General features: G+C 51.8%; 1 protein-coding gene across 1 annotated transcript in view; it reads right to left on the reverse strand.

Moving 5' to 3' along the window:
- Window positions 1-6,856: 6,856 nt before the first annotated feature.
- The window catches only part of TULP4 (TUB like protein 4), a 239,609-nt gene continuing 230,637 nt past the window's right edge, over window positions 6,857-15,828 (reverse strand). Inside the window, exons 15-16 of the mRNA XM_047769838.1 lie at window positions 11,079-13,549; window positions 6,857-8,919 (exon numbers count right to left, since the gene is read on the reverse strand). Coding sequence (XP_047625794.1) covers window positions 8,803-8,919; window positions 11,079-13,549 — 2,588 coding nt within the window. The 3' untranslated portion in view covers window positions 6,857-8,802. The remainder of the gene's footprint in view (window positions 8,920-11,078; window positions 13,550-15,828) is intronic.

Raw genomic sequence — 15,828 nt, forward strand, 5'->3', positions numbered from 1 at the left:
TTTTTTCTTTTTTTTGCCTTTTAGGGCCGCACCCATGGCATGTGAAGGTTCCTGGGCTAGGGGTCTAATGGGAGCTATTGTTGCCAGTCTACACCACAGCCACAGCAACGTGGGATCCGAGCTGCGTCTGCCACCTACACCACAGCTCACAGTAACACCGGATCCTTAACCCACTGAGCGAGGCCAGGGATCCAAGCCACACCCTCATGGTTCCTCGTCAGATTCATTTCCACTGAGCCACAGTGGGAACTCCTGAAACTCTGTTTTCTGATACAGGTCCAGTTCTTTATTCCACATGGATAAATAACACTTACCTGGAGAGACTAACATCATGAAACACACAGTAAGAGGTTGCCTGGGGCACCCTGTGCCTCTCACAGGCCTTAGAGGGCAGGGCGGCCACACGGACCCCAACAGAATGAGGCGTTTTACTGTCACTGCTTCTAGCCACGGGCGGCGGAATCCACCCAGGGAGTTACCTGCAAGAAACCGAGTGGGTTTGGGGGATGTGATGTTCTCAGGAGCTGGAGGGGTCTAGTCTGAGAGGTTCCTGGGGACACTGATGGGGAAACGGGCCGATGCCCTCACAAGCCTGTCGTGAGGCTCAGCCTCCCAGGGGCTCAGCGCCCGCCCAGAAGTGCAGCTGCTGGAAAAGGAGGGATGCTCGGCGGCTCGGTCCAAGGTCCTCGCAGAGCCTCCCAGGGGCTCAGCGCCCGCCCAGAGGTGCAGCTGCTGGAAAGGAGGGATGCTCGGCCCAAGGCCCTCGCAGAGCGGAGGGTGGGAAGAGATGGAAACGGAGGCCAGGGGGAGGGGAGGCCACTCCGCTGGCTGAGGAGGCCAAGACCCCCAGAGTTCTGGAAGCCCAGCGCTCCGCAGCTTGGACCGCATCTTGCCTTCTGCACGGGCCTGGGGTCCAGCGTCCTCAAACGAATCTTGTGGTGCTGATGGAACTTTCTTGCACACGGCTGGACGCTGGTTATTCTAATGGGCTGAGTGGAGACGATCCCTTTCCGTCAGAGAGGTGTTTTTCTTTTGTGACTTAAGAGAGTCAAACTTCAGGGCTAAGAAACCCTACCTGAGGGCTTCAGAGCCTCCTGGTCCAGTGCAGGGACCTGAGGAACGTGTGACCGGGACTCAGTGCTCCTGCCAAGAAAGAAAGGAATTCCGCAGGGACAATCCTCCTTCTCAGAGGGGCCCCCCACAGGCCCATGGCTCCAGCACTGGGGTGTCTGGGCCGCTTGGCCTCCTTCCAGGGAGGGAAAGAAGACGTCTCACTGGAAAGCCCGGGTCCCTGATACCAGACGTGGGAAGCACAGGACTCAGGATTAAAGGGCTTCTCCTCTTAACATCAGGGAGAGCACCCACCACTGGATCAGGTGCAAGAGTCTGACAGGCTGGTCACGGAAGGCCTTCAGGGTGACAACCTGGGGGGTTAACTCGCGGGAAAGGAGAAGCCCCAATAGTGCCTGAACGAGCCGGAGGCCAAAGGAAACGGAGACTGGCGACCCTTGGTCCCCTGTGCACGGTGGGGAACGGGGCCAGGCCTGGCCACTTCCTCTGCTTCGAAGCAGCCGCAGAGAGTGGCCACCAGGTTCTCTCTGCGCCTGTAGCTGGGGTGGTGGAGACGACTAAGACAACGGCCTTGACGAAGAGAAGGCAACCCGAGGAGCGTTCTAGACACTGCCGTGCGGCCAGCCTTCAGCATCCAAGCTCTGCCCGTGTTTGCAGGGGGAGGGGAGGCGGGAGCTACTGTTGCATCTGCGGTGAACATGCTGCACAACCACTGCGCTCAGAGGGCGCCTGGGGCAGAGCAAGAACCGAAGGACACACAGGCTCTCTGAACTTCTGACTACCACCCTGAGGGAAGGAACAGACACGTCACATGGCAAAGCCTGTGCCCGCTGTCCTGAACGGTGGCTAGGTTCCAGAAATTCCTCGGGTTTCTTTCTCCGTAAGACAAACTCGATACACTCTCTGCTACAGTTTTATAATTTCCCATGGAGTCTGACTCAACAACAAGGTCGCAAGGAACAAGTCTTCAAGTGCACTGAAAGCTCCCACTGGCGAAGCATCAGGAACGGCTCTGACGTCAGCCAGAGCGTGGAGAGCTCGCCCCCCGTGGAGGGAATGGTGGCAAAGGCAGGGACCCAGGAAGAGAGATGAGGAAAGACTGCTTCCACGCCTGTCTCAGCTTCCCGCGGGGTCCTGCTTCTATGCCGGCGGACCTTCTACTTCTTGAAGCTGCTACTCTAGCAGGAACCCCAGGCCGACGTATGAAGTGAGTGTGTTCTCCATGCGCACGGTTTCACTTTCTTCAGCAGATGAAGCAGCTTCTTTCCCAGCACAGTTCATTTACAAGGTTGTGATCATTTCTGCTGTACAACGAAGTGACCCAGTCTATTTATAAAACGTGCAGGGAAGCACATTCACACAGACTGCTCCCTGTGATGCCTGGGTGAGTAACTGCTCAGTCTTCTGACAACCCAGGAACAGGGAGGCACCCTTGCCATCGAGAGGATGACTGCACCTGCTGACGGGCGGGGGTGGGGGTGGGGGACGCCCACCTACACTGCCCCTCTTCACGGGCGATGACTAAGTAGCTCAGAGCTCATTACAGGCAAATCATTATGAAACACCCGAGTGAGAAGCTGGGAATAAACTAGGTCTAGTCATTAAGGTGACCCAGAAATCTTCGATTCTATTTCAGGATCGGTTTTTTGTCTCTGGAATCCGGGGATTATTTCAACCTCTCGAAGCTTCAATTTTCTTCTGAAAGGGAAGGCAGGCAAAAGGTATCCTCTTTATAACGGAGTCTGGAGAGTTGGCCGTGCACTCTCCAAACACGCGATGCAAACCTTGTGAGGCAGCCCTTTCTCTTCTGTGGTGAGCTTTGGGGGCCAGGGAATGAGAGCTAAGTTGATTTCCTATTCTCTTAACACTACCAGGAAGAGAACACTGAACACCAGAATAAAAGCAGAATGCATCCCCTTCAAATACGTCTGCAGAAGGAAAGGAATTTGCCAAGTTTTCATACTTTCAAAACAAATTACTTCTGAAGACACCATCTCACACTGAATGGCCCCGAGGCTGACCGTGGGGCTGGGCTGGCGGAGAAGGCGAGCCCACTTCTATCTCGGTCCTCAGCACAGACAGGTCCCTTGATTTTTTGCAGGGGGGTGGCGGTGAGGAAGGAAGGGGCTTATTTTTGATCAGGTCTCCTTACTACCTGGTTTAAGTGATGAAAATATAAGGAATATTAACTTGAAATTCACAAACTTTCATAGTAAAATGAGATCTTTTTTGACTCATACAAAATTCAGATCGGTTAGGTTTGTATGACTATTGCTATTTAAATCACAGATTTATAGTCCTATGATTTTTCTAAAACTTAACTAATGATTAGCATTTGTTAGAGTTGACAGTGTGTTTTGGTTCTCTGTCTCTTAAAGCCTGAGTGACACATCTATTTTTTTATCTCTGAAGAAACCAATGTGTACACGTAAGTGTAACTGGGTCACCATGCTGTACAGTGGAAAACTGACAGAACACTGTAAACCAGCTATAATGGAAAAAAATAAAAATCATTATATACAATAAAAAATTTAAAAAATGTCACATAATCCCCCTCCCCCCAAAAAAGAAACCAAACAGGTAGTTTGGTAAATGTGCACAGGAACCAGTGTTCACAGATGAGTCCCAGCCCCTGCCTCCCTCTCACGGTCAGAGGGAATTCTAGGGCAGAGCAAGAAGGTGCATGCAGACTTCTTAGTAACACACTAACTATTAACAGCTATATTAGCACGTGCAGTGCAACTGCTCAAACTGTGGTTTTATTAAGTCTGCTACAAGGTAGCAAAGAATAGCATTAAGGTATTTAGCACCTTAGATCTTGTAGGTGCTATGACAGAAGCATCGTGAATCAGGTCCTCTTAGGAAAAAACAAACACACACAAACTCAAAGCAACAGATAAGAAATCAGCACAACATCTGACCTCTCAGAAGGAGCACTGATGATAAAGACCCCAGATGAAGAGCAACAGGTGGCAAAACCCAGGGATCAGAGAACCACTAGAGGGTGGGTTGGGCCAAAGGAGAGGCAATTTCTTCTCAAAGGACTCGGGACCATATCTGAATTCTGCACACAAGTGATTGATTTTTTTTTTTCTAATCTGCAAAATTTTATTAAGCAACAGCTGGACAACTCTTACAACTTCAAATCATCAAGAAAAGATAAGATTAATCCATCTCAATTATAAGGACAGAAAAAAATTTGGACAAACAACGTCATTTTGAATGCAAACCATTAAGCCTTCTAGAATACCTCCTGCACATTCTAATACACAAGCTACACAGACGAGAAGCAAATAAGGGTGAACTCGTTAGAATATGCAAATCAGGAATCTCAACAGATTTTGCTTGGAAAGTAAAGCAAAGCAGGATGTTGAGTTAAAAGACAAACAAATCCACGTGAGAGGGATTTGGACACACGAAGCAGAGCGCTACCCGCCCTCGAGGCAGGGACAAGAACACGCTGGTGGTCTGGCTTGGCCTGGGACTTGTGCACCACGCACTTACAGTTAGGAAAAGAGGGGGAAAAAATGCCAGGAGTAATAAACTCAGAAATTATGTCCATATTTACAGTACCAAAATAATGCATTTGTAAACAAATGCAAAAACAATACCCCTTTAGTAAATAACACAGTGCCTTTTTCAGTCAAACGCATAACCCATGCTTTTCTACAACCCCAAAGAAACTTCATCTACAATAAACAACGAGATCTTAGAACCCTCCCTCTCCCCTTTAAGAGAACTTGTAAACAGAAAATATAGGTAGAAGTTACAAGAAAACGGCACAAAGCCAAAGAAATGAAAGCCCAAGCCTTCAGAGTTTCATCAGCCAGAGATAAGGAAATGAACAATGGCGAAGAGTTTTGGGTTGTGAGCTGTTTCAAAATCCCAGGGACTCCGACAACATTTGGCACACATTTTGTCTCAGCTGACTTTGTTCACCACCACTGACTTGGCCAAATGGTAGAGGCCCACGTGCCGACACCACGGGTTCCTTCTCGAGAAACCCACACATGAAGATGGTGTTAACACTGCACAGCACGCGCCGGAGCTCAAGCCAAGCCAGCCCAGGCAGACACCCCCTGCTCTCTTTTCAACCCACTCCACGGTCTTTAGGGCAAGAGGAGACCTGTTTTCAGGCTGTTCTCAAGGGTGTCCACCGAGCAGGGCACACCAATGCGGAGGCGCCTCTGTCTTACCTGGAATCGGTGCTTTTGCATAATTTTATGAGAACAAACATGATGCCAAATGCATTTGTTTCCAGGAGTGAACCTTCCCAGGATATTATTTTAAATGCACTGGTTTACATTCAGTAGGTAGCTCGTTAATATAGGAAAATATTTTTCTACAAAGGGCAATGTGTCGAAACCTACCTTCTGAGTTTGTGAAGAGGAATATGAACTGTTACGTTTCAGGCCCTCAGGCCGTTTGAGCTGGACGACAGGAGTTTAGAAGATCGTCCAGGCTGTGCTTTCACTTCCCAGATGGACAAATGGAGGCCCGAGGCAGAGCCGGCTTGATCCTGGGCACCTGACTTTCCACTCTGATCACGCGATTTCGCATATGCCCTCATGGGCCACTGGACAAGGAAGCAACAGCCATGGATGAAAAATACTGCACACCCTGAGACTGACTCTGCCACCAGAGCTTTGACATTTTCCCGCTTTCTTGGTAACCAGTTTTTCTCAAAGCTGTGCCTTTTGTTTGACGAGGTTAAACTAAATTAAAAATTTTTTTTTCCTTTTTCTTTTTAGGCCCATACCTGCAGCATATGGAGGTTCACGGCCGAGGGGTCAAACTGGAGCTACAGCTGCTGGCCTACATCACAGCCACGCCAGGTCCTTAACCCACTGAGCAAGGCCAGGGATCAAAGATGCAGCCTCACGGATACTAGTCAGGTTCTTAACCCACTGAGCTGCAACAGGAGCACTCTAAACTGTCAGAGAGACAATTTTATGTTTGTCAGTATACTGCCTCTCTCAAAAAGGCATGAATTCTTTGTCACTATTTACTGGGCTAATGTTTTTATCTTTAGAGATTCAATGAGGTATCTTAATATTCATAAACTGCTGCTAATAAACACTATGTCAAACTCTGCTGCTTAAAGTACTGACTTCAGTAGTATTAAATTGAGACTGAATGGATGAAAACAATTTTTAAAATAAGTGAAAACCTCACCATTAACTGAGACAACGCTGCACTACAACCACTGCAGACAGCTGTTTCTGGCTGGCTGGCATGTGAGACTGCCCCCTCCTTCAGGCTGGGGCACGGAGCTGGGCAGGGCAGACTCCCACGTGAGCAAAACCTCTGAGGCGGGCCTCTGTCCCCACGTGGGGAAAAGGGCTTTGGGGGGCGTGTGCTCGGAACTTAGCAAGTTTAGTTAATAACTTTTTTAAGAACACCAACTTTCTCTTCACGTGCTTTTATAGTTTTCATCCCAAGGATTCCCCTCTATATTTGCTCTCATTAAGAAAAGTTCTAAAAGGTACACTTTTGTGGTCTCTCAAAAACTAATCAGAACTCCAAACATCGACACGTGTAACTCATCATTGCTTTCTTTGCTATTGTTCTCCTAAGTCTTATTTCATGTCATGTTTTATTTTTAATTAAAAATAAAATTTCCAACAGAACAAGAAATCTTACTTTAGGATATGTTATCTCAAAGAAACCTTCTCCTTTGTATATAACTCATACCACAGAATGCAAAAAAAAAGTTACTTTTAAAGGATTAATAGGATTTTTTCCCCAATTAAAACACGTTACAAATTGTCCAGCAAAAAAAACCTTCTATCATATCCTCTTTATTTCTTGCAGCAAAATATACTGCCACCAAATAAGTCGTTACAAACATACTATTTTTCTAAATAAATAATAAAATGGGCGTAACTCACCAGAACATAGCAACGAAATAACTCCTACAAAAACTACTAAAGCAAGATAAATAATTAACTCTTGAACAATAAAACAGGGGAACTGCATTTAAATTATTTAGAAATAGGCTATAACCATTATTGCACAACTAATAATAAGCACTGAAACATCATATTAAGCTACAGAAACTCATATAAAAGAATTATATAATTCTGAATGCACTGCTAAATTCTTTCTGGAAAAATTTACCCGCCAAAGAATCAGGTTCAATGTTTTCACATATAAAATGGGCAACTCTGGTATTAGCTGGAGATGCGTTTCACCAACTTTCACACCTTACCTGGGTTTCTTTGGGGTCTGGAGCAAATGCTTAAGTGAGGCCATCTTGCTCTGGGCCTGTCTCTTTTCTAATTTTTAAACCGCAGTGAGGGATTAAAAATTGGTGGTGGGGGGATACTTTTCTGCAGTACCTCCCACTGGCCTGCTTTCACACAAAATCCACGTTTAGGGCCCAAGCTAGCAGACAGTCCTTGTGCTCCTGCCCTAGACCACTCGCAGAGAGGACTGCCTGCCACCTCGGAACTGGGTCTTGTTATCGGGGCGGGAGAAGACGACCTCGGGTGGCGTTTGTTTCTGTTTCTGCAATTAACAAAGGGCAGGTAACCACCGGCGTTAGGTAGTGTACCCTTAACCGAGTTCTCCCAGGGGTGTGTTTCCGTATTAAACAGTCTGTACAGCTGATAAACAACGTTGCCTTCCTTCTTTCTTTTTTTGGTAGAGAAGCTTGTGGGGCTCCTGTCAGAGGTGATTATAACTTGTCTTTTCACACTCTGGCAAATGCTTAACGTGTTCGGCTACATTTCTAATCTGTTGGAAAACAGTTCTAGTCAAGTGAATTTTGATACAGCCAAAGAGAGGAAAGGAGTGATTTCAACTCAGCATTGTCAGGCTTTTTAGAGAAAGCAGAGAACAGTGTTACCTAACGGGAAAGAGAACATCCCCGCCCCGGCTCCCGATCAGACAGCGAGAGGGGATGACGGCTGCCCATGACCCAGGAAATCGCTGCCCTGCCACCCGCCGGAGTGCTCCCCCAGGTCATCGGGACTGAACCGTCACTGAACCAGCGGAGTTCTGACACAGTACAAAACCAGCAGCATCTCCCATGTCAACATCCTCTGAAGAGGAGCGGAGCCCCTGCACTGCTTCAAGTCACACTTCGTGGGCCACCCGAGACACCCAGGCAGGCCTGCCTCCTCCCCAGTCACCCCCCCCCTGAATCCTTGGGAGCAAATCGTATGTGCACCTGGTGGTAGCACCCCCAATAAAAAGCCTACTTGAATCAAACGCAGTGCATCTGCCAAAAGACCCTTCATTAATCAAGTGATCTCTGGGGGAAATACATACTATGTGTGGATTAAATGTTGTCCCCACGAGAACCTGTACCTTCAGGATTTTTTGGTCGTGTTTTTAAGGATTTCCTCTTTACACTAGTGGTGGTGTTGGAGGAATAATGCGAGCTAGATGTTGTGGAGAGTGAGAGCCATGCCCACGCCAGGCTGTCCTTGTCCTGAGGCCGACACGAGCAACCCAGCAGGACAGTCCCACGGCGACCGTGCTCCCTAAAGAGCTCCAGCTGCCTCACACCCTCTGCTTCCAAATAAGCTCTCCTGTGTTTCGCTTTTGTTTAAAAAAACAGAAGAAGAAGAAGGACAACAAAGGCTAATAAAAGCCCAAACAAGCAACAATGGAGGGTCAGTGCCCTGTCCTGGGCCCGACAGGTGTTTCCAGTTCTGCCCTGGCTTCGGTCCCCGGGCACCGGGCCGTGGGTCTGCGTCAGGCCTCTCTCCCCATCCAGTGTCTTCATTTGAGGCGCTGCGTCACGTTGGCCAGGGCCACCGCGAAGGCCTGCACAGCCGAGAAGGGGTACTGGAAGTCCAGGATGTACGCGTTGCCGTCGATCCTTCCAAACTGCATCACCTGAGGCGGGGGCAGGGGCGGGGCGGGCGGTGAAGCAAAGACGTTAGACAGAGACCTCCTGGCAGCTCCTGACACAAGCACGCAGCTTGGTCTGTGAGGCATTTCGCCATCAAAAGTGACTCTGAGAAGCTTCTCGACCTACTGTGAGTCTGTCAGAAATAAAGGGATGGAGAAAGGTGTTCAATCACGCAGGACGGAGACCACGAGCAAGTTCAGAGCATGGAACGCTCCACGGGGCCAAGGAAGTGGCTTCTCCACCAAGAGACAGAGAGGGGAGAGGAGAGGCAGAAAACAGAATGTACAGGATTCCCACTCAGCGGGTTAAGGGCTGACTAGGATCCAGGAGGATGCAGGTTCGATCCCTGGCCTTGCTCAGTGGGCTGGGGTTACGGCATTGCTGTGAGCTGTGCTGTAGGTCACAGACTCGGCTCGGATCCTGAGTTGCTGTGGCTTTGGTGTAGGCTGGCAGGTGCAGCTCCAAAATGACCCCTAGCCTGGGAACTTCCATATGCCACAGATGCAGCCAAAAAAAAAAAAAAAGAAAAAAAAATTCTACAGGCTAAGAGAGGCTCATGGGAACTACCAGTTGTAACTGTCAGATGCCACTGCTCTGAGTGCGACAGAGCACACGTCTCCCTTGTGCTCCACCTCCCGGAACTGCTTTCCTGTCATCCCAGTACTTGCGGTGGCCATGCTTTATTTTGTTATTACATGATGTTACATATATTTAATTTTTATGGTCTCTCTTCCCTTTTATTTTTTGTCTTTTTAGGGCCGCACCTGTGGCATCCGGAGATTCCCAGGATAGGGCTCAAGTCGGAGCTGTAGCTGCCGGCCTACGCCACAGCCACACAATGTGGGATGTGAGCCACGCCCGTGACCTACACCACAGCTCACGGCAATGCCAGATCCTTAACCCACTGAGCAAGACCAGGGATGGAACCTGCGTCCTCATGGCTCCTAGTCAGATTCATTTCCACTGAGCCATGATGGGAACTCCTCTCTTCTGTTTTTGTAAACTCCATGAGGACAGGGACCTTTCTCTGTTTTCCTAAGTGCTCTAACTTCAGCATTTAGAACAGAAGTTCACACACTCTGCAAAGGGCTGACAATAAACACTTTAGACTCTGTGAGTCACATGGATTTTGCCACAACTACTTAACTGCTGTTGCAGGGCGAGAACAGCAGAGACAAGGTTCAAGTGGATGGGTGTGGCTGTGTTCCAGTAAGACTTTATTTATAAAAAGAGGTGGCAGGCTGGACAGCCTATAGGACATAATTTGTCAACTCCTGGTCCAGAGGATTGCTGGGAATTTGCAGGAACTCAATAAACATTTGTTGAGTGAATTAATGACAATGTGACTTAAATACGAGTAGAGAAGAGAATTCTGAGGACGGCGAAGGGTAGTCCCAGAACAACAGCTACGGAGCAGGACTACAGCAGCCGGAGCCAGAAGTGACAGACTACCCAAAGTGCTCGAGTGCATCAGGAGATCTACATTCTTCCAGGGAATCGGGGAAAAACTTAAGCACAGAAACACAGACAAACAAGCAAACAAAAACTGGGTAATTACTATATCTAGGATGAAAAAACCTACACAATAAAAAAGGGAACGTAATTAAACCATGATACATGGCTTGGATATAAACGATACGTAGTGTCACAATGAGGGGACCAATGACTACTGATTCACCTGGGAAAAGGGGGAGGGAAAGGTCAGGTGTGTTGAGGGGCGCTGGAGTGAAGAAAATGCACCTTCACATTCCTCAGGAAGAAGGCGGTACCTGATGCTCCCAGACGTAAAAATCGACAAGTAGCAACACGGTCTTTACAAATACGGCAAAAAACAAACAGGGCTGGAAGAGCATGGCTCTGCAAGAGCAGGTTTGGGGAGGGGGCAGGTGCCTGCTATTTTCCTCGTGGGTCTCATGGGAATCACCTGACTTTAAAAGATCAGAACATGTGTTACTTCGAGGAGAAACAAAACACAGCCACAGGCACAGGGTAACTACCGGCCGATGGCCCGGTCCGGGGACATCGGCTGTTCCCACATCTCCCATTTGGCCTTTCGAAAAACGCTCCTCAAGGGCCGAAGCCCAGAGACCTATCGGGACCAGAAAGCCGCATTCCGGCCTCGCCCCAGGACGCAGCTTCTTACCTGCCGCCCCTCCAGCTCGATCTGGAAGTTCTTTGCCGACTCCTGGGTCACCCGCCCCCCGAAGTCCAGCTGGTACACCTGGGTGGCCTCATTCCAGAGCGGCTGCTTGTTGGCCATGACGTACACGAAGCCCTGGCTGCCCAGCCGCCCGTCCTCCTTCTCACTGGCTTTCCTGCACTTGAACTCCTCCAGCTCGCTGGCTGCCCTCAAGCTCCTCTTACTCTTCCAGCCCTTCTTGCTGCCTTGGCTCTGGTTCATCAGCTCATCCCCGCTGATGAACAGCTCGGGCTCGCTCTCGGAGCTGTCCTGGAACTCATTTGTCTTATTCAACTTCTTCGACTTGAGCTGGTCTTTCTGACTCTTCACTTTCTTCTTTTCTCTCCCCAAACGGGGGCTGGAGATGAGGGAATTGAAGTCACTCAAAGTCCGAGCCTCCTTCTTCACCTTGCCCTCTGTGATGGCCTCCTCTGCTCGGCTGTCCAGCCGCTTCCGGTTCTTCTTCCCGAATTTTTCTGTTCGCTGGGGGACCGGGCTTTCCGTCAGGGAGAGGACTTCCTGGAAGTTGTCTGCGGTCTCTACCATCACCTCTGTACCCAAGTGGCTTTGGAGGTCCGTGGGTGGGGGGGACACCAGGGGCTTCTCCACCACCAAGTGTGCCTTGGGGGGGAGGGTGCCCTGGGGGTTCTGCACGGGCGGGCACGCGCTGTAGGAATTCCAGGGGTGCAAGGCGATGGGCGGCAGCTGTAAACTGGAGCAGGTGCTGCTTCCCGGGTACATGGGGGGCAGGGGGCAGTAGGAGAGGCTGGCCGGGTAGGCGGGCTGAAGGACCACGGAGGACTCTTGCTGTGCAAACGGTGGTGGGGCCAGGGCCTCCTTCGGGGAGCAGGGCGCCTGCACCCCCGGCAGCGGGGAGGTATTGTAGCCTCCTGGGTAGGGCGCTCCCATCCCATAGCCTGTCTGGAAAGTGGCAGTAGGGCTGGCGGGAGACTTGGGGGAGACGAAGGGCACTCGGGACACGTCCAGGTGCTGGCTCTGACCCACGATCAGAGGGGGCAGTTTCAGGGGGTTGGGCACTGCCGTCTGTGCTGTCCTTTCCTGAGGAACCCAAACGTCCTCCCCCAGCACGGGGTCCCACTGGTACGGGGGCGGCCGTTTCACGGCCACCGTGGCTTCACTCAGCGCGGGGTGCCTCAGGGCCTTGTCGGCCTGACAGTGCTGGGCCAGCGCCTCGTCCTCGGTGAAGGCCGAGTTGACATAGTCTGCGCGCTCGCGGGCGCTGTCGGCCGCGCTCAGGAGGCTGTAGGACGACTGGGAGGTCAGTGGGGAGGCGCCAGGCCCCGCGCCGGGCTCCGGCCGCCCCGCCGCGCCCGCGCCCGCACCGCTGCACTGGCTGCAGGTGTACAGGGCGGGCGGGGGCCGCGCCGGGAACTGCGCCGCGCCCTTGGGCTTGGGCGGGTGCGGCGGCGGCCGCGGGGGCTCGGCCAGCTGCGCCGCCTTGAGCGCCGCCTCGCGGTTGTTCCTGCGCAGCGTGGCGTGGATGAGGCCGGCGTCCGGCCTCTGCCCGGCGCCCCTGCTGGGGCCCAGCGGGCCGGCCAGGTCGGGATAGGGGGGCGGGTCCCCCGGGGGGATGGAGTAGCGCGGGACCGTCAGGCGGTTCAGGGTGGCGCTGGTGCAGGGCTGGGGTACCTTCTTCTCGGTGGCCGTGAGCCGCAGGGTGGCCGAGCTGCCGGGCCCGGGGAGCGTGTAGGTGTTCTGGGAGCAGAGCATCCGCGTCCGGGGCCGGCACACCTCCTCCACGTTGCCGCTGCTGTCGAAGGTGGTGATCCGCTCGTAGCCCAGGGGTGGCTGGTAGTGCGCCGCCGTGGGGTACAGGGAGAAGTCACTCTTCTTCAAGCACGTGTCCACCGGGGGCTGCGGGGGCGGCAGCGGGGGCGGCGGCGCGGCCGTGGTGGGGGCTGCGGGGATGGTTCCGGGGTAGGGGGGTGGGGGGTTCACCTTCGCCACCTGGACCTCCTGGGGGGCACTGAACACCACCGCATCCCCCTCGGTGGCCAACTGCGGCACTGGCCGCAGGGCCTTGGCTGGCTTCTGCAAGTGCTCGTGGTCGCGGTCTCCATGGTCCACCGCGGTCAGCGTGATGGCCCCCTGGGCTGGCGGCGGCAGGGACAGCTGAGGGGCGTTGGGGAGGATGCGGCCCATCTCCACACCTCCGAAGATCACCTGGCCAGGGCTGGAATAGCGGTTGGCCACCGGGTACTGGGGAGCACTGTCGCCTGCGTGCTCGGCCGCCCCCACGGCTGTGGTCTGATTGGTCAGGACGTCCAGCTGCACATTCTGGTTGGCCAGCAGGGACTGCACCAGCCCGATGCTCTGCGTGGGGGACATCGCTTGAGCGGAGCTGTGGATGGGTGCGATAGGGATGTTGACGGTACAAGGTGGGTTGTTCTCAGGCACACCAGATGCTCCTGTCACTGAAAGGGAGAAAAATGAACTGCTCACAGAACAATGCCACGAAACTGGGTCAGAATAAGCAAAACACATCGTAACTCATCCAGTCCTTCTGCATAGAAAATGCAAGCACTACAGAGGACAGAGTGCTTGCTTGGGAAGGTGGGACAGTTCACACAAGTTATAAGGAACAACTCTAATGTTTCTAGAAGGACACACAGGCAACCCTGATGGGTTCTTCCAGGTAGCCTGCGGTGGCCATAAGCTAAGGGCACTGCCAGAGTTTTTCAATAAACACTTTTGAAACTTCTGAACTTGGTACTGTGTACCTGAATGTACCGTAGCAAATAATTGTTTAAAAAGATGCTTTTTACTTAAGCTATTCATAAAATGGGCCACTCTTGTGCAAGAAGACGGCAATGGTTCAGTATGAAACTCCACTGAGAGCTCAATGCCTTCGTCTCTGAGTAGAATTATCCAGGGTTATGGACTGGTGACTGTGGGAAGTGTCAGGCAGCAGATGTGTATCTGAAATGCATACACAAATGGAGTTACTGTAAGTAGAACCATGTGAATGCAGTAGAGAAACCAATAAAAAGACCCCTCCAGCACATCTGCTTCTAAGGGGAGGAGTCATTTCCTAATTCATCGGCTTTTTAGCATCTCGAACAGTATGGAAGGTAAGCCATACCGAATAACCTCTGAAAATGTATGCTCTGTGTACCAGGTGGGGATTTGACAGTGCACGCATAGGCGTGGGGATCTGCAGACCACATGGCTCAGAGCCACTGCCGGGACTGCTCCTTCTAGGGGGCCCAACAAGCACTGGCAAGCCAGCTCATCTGGGCCTAGGTGCCTCGTGGCAACCAGCACCTGAGCAGGAAATAGAATTTAACAGGCTGATTGCGGGAGGCTGGCCGACCTTTCAGCAGAACTGCGGAACGAAGCCAGCTGGCTCATTCAAAGCTACGCCTGCCCTCGGTGCCTGTGACAGGCTGTCCCCTTTCCCCAGGTCCTCCAGTCAGATGTAACTATCTCCTGGCTGCTCGGATCTGGGCCCTGTCTCAAATTGTCTACTCTTCTGTTCAGCTTCCTCGTCTAAATGTTCTCCCCTCTGTATGGACGCTGCTGGCAGGCATTTTTCCTGCTAAAGGAGCATTAGGAGCAAGCCCTGAGGCCAAAGGCGCCCTCCTCTCATGGGGAACCACAGCCGAGCATTCCAGAGAGCTCTATCAGTCACCTGGGAGGAGAGAGCGCAATACGGAGAAAATGTAAGATACTTCTAGATCCAAGGCTGTGAACCAGCAGAACATGGGCTGTAAGCTCGAGTGCATGCAGCTTCCCCAAACTGCAGATTAATGCAGCTGCAAGACCTTCGTGGGCCCAGAACCCATCTGCTCCACCTGAGAGGAGAGGCAGGCCGTCAGAGGAGGGGCCGCTGCCGGAAAGCACGGGGATTTTCCAGCCAAGATCCTGGGCTGAGAGAAGAGAAGCGACGTCTCCTCATTCAGAGCCTGAGTTGTATGAGTGTCCTCCCACCCCTGCATGTGGGAACAATCCACACTGGAGAAGTCAGTGGCCCAGTGGCGGTCCCTTTGGCTCAGAAACCAGAGACTTTCAGAACCCTGCTTGGTTGTAAGTAGAGGGATCTCTGTGTTTACAAAACTGCAGGTGGATTTTTTTTTTTTTTGAAAAGTCAGACTAATCAGAAATCATTCTAATCTATTCATCAAATCAGGATCCCCTGACTAGAAAGCACTTTAAGATGCTATAGATATTTCAACCTTTGTAAACTAGGATCTTAACACCTTGTACCGGATTTTACCTTTAACTCGGACCAGGCTTCTATGCACAGAGACTCACCCTGGCGATGGGGCAGGTTTGAGAAACTGAGCTTTGGGGACACAGGGTCACGTGAGTGACACCACTCTCTGAGCAGGGATCGACAGGATGGGGGCTGGCCTGGGGTCATTGAGACTGGATTTCGGTTCCGAGTTTCGAGTCCTGCCTGGTCCCATTAACGTCTCTTTATCCAGCCTATGGTAGGAGGATGGCAGAAGAGCTCTGTGAAGGGGCAGCGGCACAGCCACCTCCATCATCCTTGCTCTGGTAGCTTCCCGCCTTCCCAGACCAGTGCCAGCGTGTGACCTTTCTCCTGTGACACCTCACACACCTTCCCACCTTACTGAGGCACCAAACCTTTGCTAAACGAGGCAGCAGGCACACGGTGACACGCTGGAATCCTCGGCTGCTTACCCTCTGTGCCCCATCACGACCCACCAGGAGAGGCCTGGGGCTAGTG

Source organism: Phacochoerus africanus, chromosome 2, assembly GCF_016906955.1.
Source record: "Phacochoerus africanus isolate WHEZ1 chromosome 2, ROS_Pafr_v1, whole genome shotgun sequence".
Taxonomy (NCBI): Eukaryota; Metazoa; Chordata; class Mammalia; order Artiodactyla; family Suidae; genus Phacochoerus; species Phacochoerus africanus.